General features: G+C 41.8%; 1 protein-coding gene and 1 long non-coding RNA gene across 7 annotated transcripts in view; one reads left to right on the forward strand and one right to left on the reverse strand.

Annotated features, from left to right (window-relative positions):
- The window catches only part of ankrd27 (ankyrin repeat domain 27 (VPS9 domain)), a 49,309-nt gene that overhangs the window by 19,747 nt on the left and 26,387 nt on the right, over positions 1 to 3,175 (forward strand). For all 6 annotated transcript variants that reach the window (XR_001662003.1, XM_007551395.2, XM_007551396.2 and 3 more), the window contains 2 exons: positions 958 to 1,090; positions 1,189 to 1,281. Coding sequence is in view for 5 of the 6 variants with exons in the window: in XM_007551395.2 (XP_007551457.1) it covers positions 958 to 1,090; positions 1,189 to 1,281 (226 nt within the window). In the remaining variant the exon portion in view is untranslated. The remainder of the gene's footprint in view (positions 1 to 957; positions 1,091 to 1,188; positions 1,282 to 3,175) is intronic.
- Positions 1 to 3,175, reverse strand: part of LOC103137587 (uncharacterized) — a 16,288-nt gene that overhangs the window by 6,200 nt on the left and 6,913 nt on the right. The window lies entirely within an intron of this gene.

Below are 3,175 nucleotides of genomic sequence, written 5' to 3' on the forward strand. Positions count from 1 at the left end.
AATAACCAGAAACCAGGGATGTTTGAGAGAATATTATTGTAACATAATGTAAAGCTCAGAGAAGTCAACTTTACATAATGATTTATGTGAAGTTGACTTACATAAATCAACTTTACATAAAAGTTTTGAGCTTTACATTGTAATGATTTATGTAAAGTTAACTTCTCTGAGCTTTACATTATGTTACAATAATATTCTCTCAAACATACCTGGATTCTTGTTTATTGCTTGTTTGAGCAATCCTTTAATCTTCATGACAACCATTCAGTTGTGCAGAACGCTTAGAGGGTATCCAGCGATGCATTCAGGGACAAAGCTTGTCCTCAGAACTGTAGTTTCCAAGCTTCTACATTACAGAACGCCCCTCACACCTCATTCCCACCATTCAGCTCCTTCAGATGAGCAACAGCTCGTCAGCTGATTGAAAACAGCTGATTGAACTGCGCATCAGCTGAGCTCATTATAGGAGCTATTTCTCAGTACAATACAAACCTTGTTAAAAGGTTAATAACCCTGATGTTTTGGTTATTTCCTGGAGGTGGATTGTTGGAAAGAGCAAGAGTTTCTTAAAGAGTCAGAAGCCCAATTTCAAAGTGTTAAATTATGACATCAAATTCCTATCAAGTCATATTTGATATATATCACATTTTTACAACTAAAAATAACATAGTTACTTCATTGTACTATAAAATGACATTATGTGGATGACAAACACATAATACTGGCTCTTAGATGGACCCTGTCAAACTTGTAGGTTTGATGTTAGTGTCGGGTTTTATTTGGGCTTTCAGTTTCTCTTCTCTAGTGTCCTACTTTATGTGAAGATAGTAACTTAATTTATTACATTAGTAAAGATTATAAAACTGCATTGTTTGAGCATCATTTAAACTTGCATGTGATACAGATAATGTGTTTTCTAGCTCTGCAGGCTGATTGTTAAACTGTTGTGTGTTTCAGGATGGCCAACCTGAGCTACATGAGGAACTTCTGCTTCAGTAACTCCAGCAAAGATGAGCTCAGCTACTGCCTGAGCACGTTCGAGGCAGCAGTGGAGTTCATCAATCTGGGGAAGCTGCAGAACACGTGCTCTGTGAGACACACTCTGCAACGGCATGTCGGATCTTGGCAGATCCGATACAGTTCCGAGAGGGTTGCAGTTATTGTCTTTTTTTTGTCTCTTGCTCTTAGGTCACGGGTGAACTTAGAGACAAAGCTCTATTCAAGGAAAGGATGAGTCTGCTGACTCAGAACGTGGCCGCTCCCGTCCTCCGCCTGTTTGAAGTAAGCTGGAGCAGTCCGGCTTCTGCTTCCCTCAACCCACCTGTCCTTTCTGCAGGGCAGAGGCGCTGCCAGGAATTGTGGGCCCCCTGACAAAAAATTTGTTTGGGACCCCCGTGCAGCTGCTGTTACAATTTTTTGAGTCTATTTGGCCCATAAAAAGCATCATAATTTTAAAGGCTTTCATCTGCCTTGCTTTCTTTGGTTCCATACTGATAATTAGCACAATATTTACTGCTCATGAATTTAACAGCCAACAGTCCACATCCAGTATGCAAGTAGGTTGCTTAAATTTTTTCTATTAGTTTTAGATTACTGAAATATCTCCCCATGAGCAACAGTCAGGAGCAATGTGCAACTACACATAAAACAATCAAAACTTCTCAGAAATGCTGTGTAGTTGCATTTTATTCAAGCTGCAGTACATAACTTTAATAAAAAAATATGTTTTCTCCATATTTGTTAAAGCTGTCATGATGTCGTAGCAGTTTGTTATGAGACAGAGATAATCCGTGAAAACAATCAATCTCCTCCATCTCCTTCCTGAATTACTGGTTAAAGTAATGCACCGTTCTGACCAAAACAACCAATCAGAACTAGTAGGACGCTCTTATCACTGTGAATTAGCCTCTTTCACTCACTGCTAAATGTGCTAATGGTGGAGAAACAACTTATTACAAGAATGATAAGTTGTCTGCCGTTAATCTGCCGTCATTGGTAGCTATGCTAACTAAACTGAGCATTCACAGTTTGAATCTGCACAACTCTGTGCTATGCTAACTGCATCACGGCACAAATCGAGGGGGAGGAAGAATGAACAGCACCACATGAGATGGTGATTGACAGCACTAAAACTCTCCTGCCACTGACTGGCTGTTTCTAGCACAGGGAGAAGGCAGAGAAAATAGATTTTTCACAGATTACTTCTCATATCATACTGTCACAACATAATGACAGTTTTAACAAATATGTGAAAAAAATATTGATAAATAAGTGACATACTGCAGCTTTAATTTCACTCAGAAGAGAACAGGTCAGGAGGGACGTGGGTTAGAGCTGCTGCTGACTGACATCTGTTGTTAAGTGGTAAAGGATACAAGGGACAAGTTAAATATATGAATATGTTGATAAAATTTTTTTCTTAATTCATTAAATGCTAGTGAAAAGGAGGCAAACGGTAGTTTGTAGCTAAGATAACTATGCAAAATGTTTGATAATCTCACACAGTCTACTCGCCGCTCATGGAGAAAAACTGGGTTATAAAATGGAAGCTTAAAAGTGTAAATTCAAGCTGGGAAAACTCCAATCAACTTGTCGGCCACTTCTATTACCACGCCCACGCTTCAATCAACAAGCACGGGCGAGCAGCCACTCCAGCCAATCACCTCGCAAGAGTTCCTTCAAAAGCACCAACAAAGCCAGGCTCTTCAGCTTTTCAGCCGTGCTTCCAGCTTACGTGCGCTTCTCTTACCTCCGTGACATTCAGCCAGCTAGTTCATCTGCCTCACCTCCTTCCGTGATCCAGGTCCCTCTGTCATTGATCCAGCTCACAGAGGTACCCTCCGATCGTCCTTCCCTGCTCTCATGGACTAGATCCTATGATCATCCCCTCAGCTGCCATCGCGCTCCTAGACTTTCAGCATCTCCACTCCGATCTAACTGTCCCCATTGTGCCTTCCTTCGGCCTCCATTAGTGACAAAAAGCTGGGAATCTTCCGGTTCTTCCCTGCTCGCCTCATCGGGGACTCGCCCGGTCCCACGAATTGTCTTTCCTTGTTAACCGATGGGTGAACATCGCCATCTGACTGCTTCGCACACTTCTGCATATCCCAGCTCGCAGCTAGCTCTTAGCCTCATCAATCAGCAACCTCACTGCGCCCAATCGGGGGCGTTGTCT

The sequence above is a fragment of the Poecilia formosa genome, unplaced genomic scaffold, assembly GCF_000485575.1.
Source record: "Poecilia formosa unplaced genomic scaffold, Poecilia_formosa-5.1.2 Scaffold41, whole genome shotgun sequence".
Lineage (NCBI taxonomy): Eukaryota > Metazoa > Chordata > Actinopteri > Cyprinodontiformes > Poeciliidae > Poecilia > Poecilia formosa.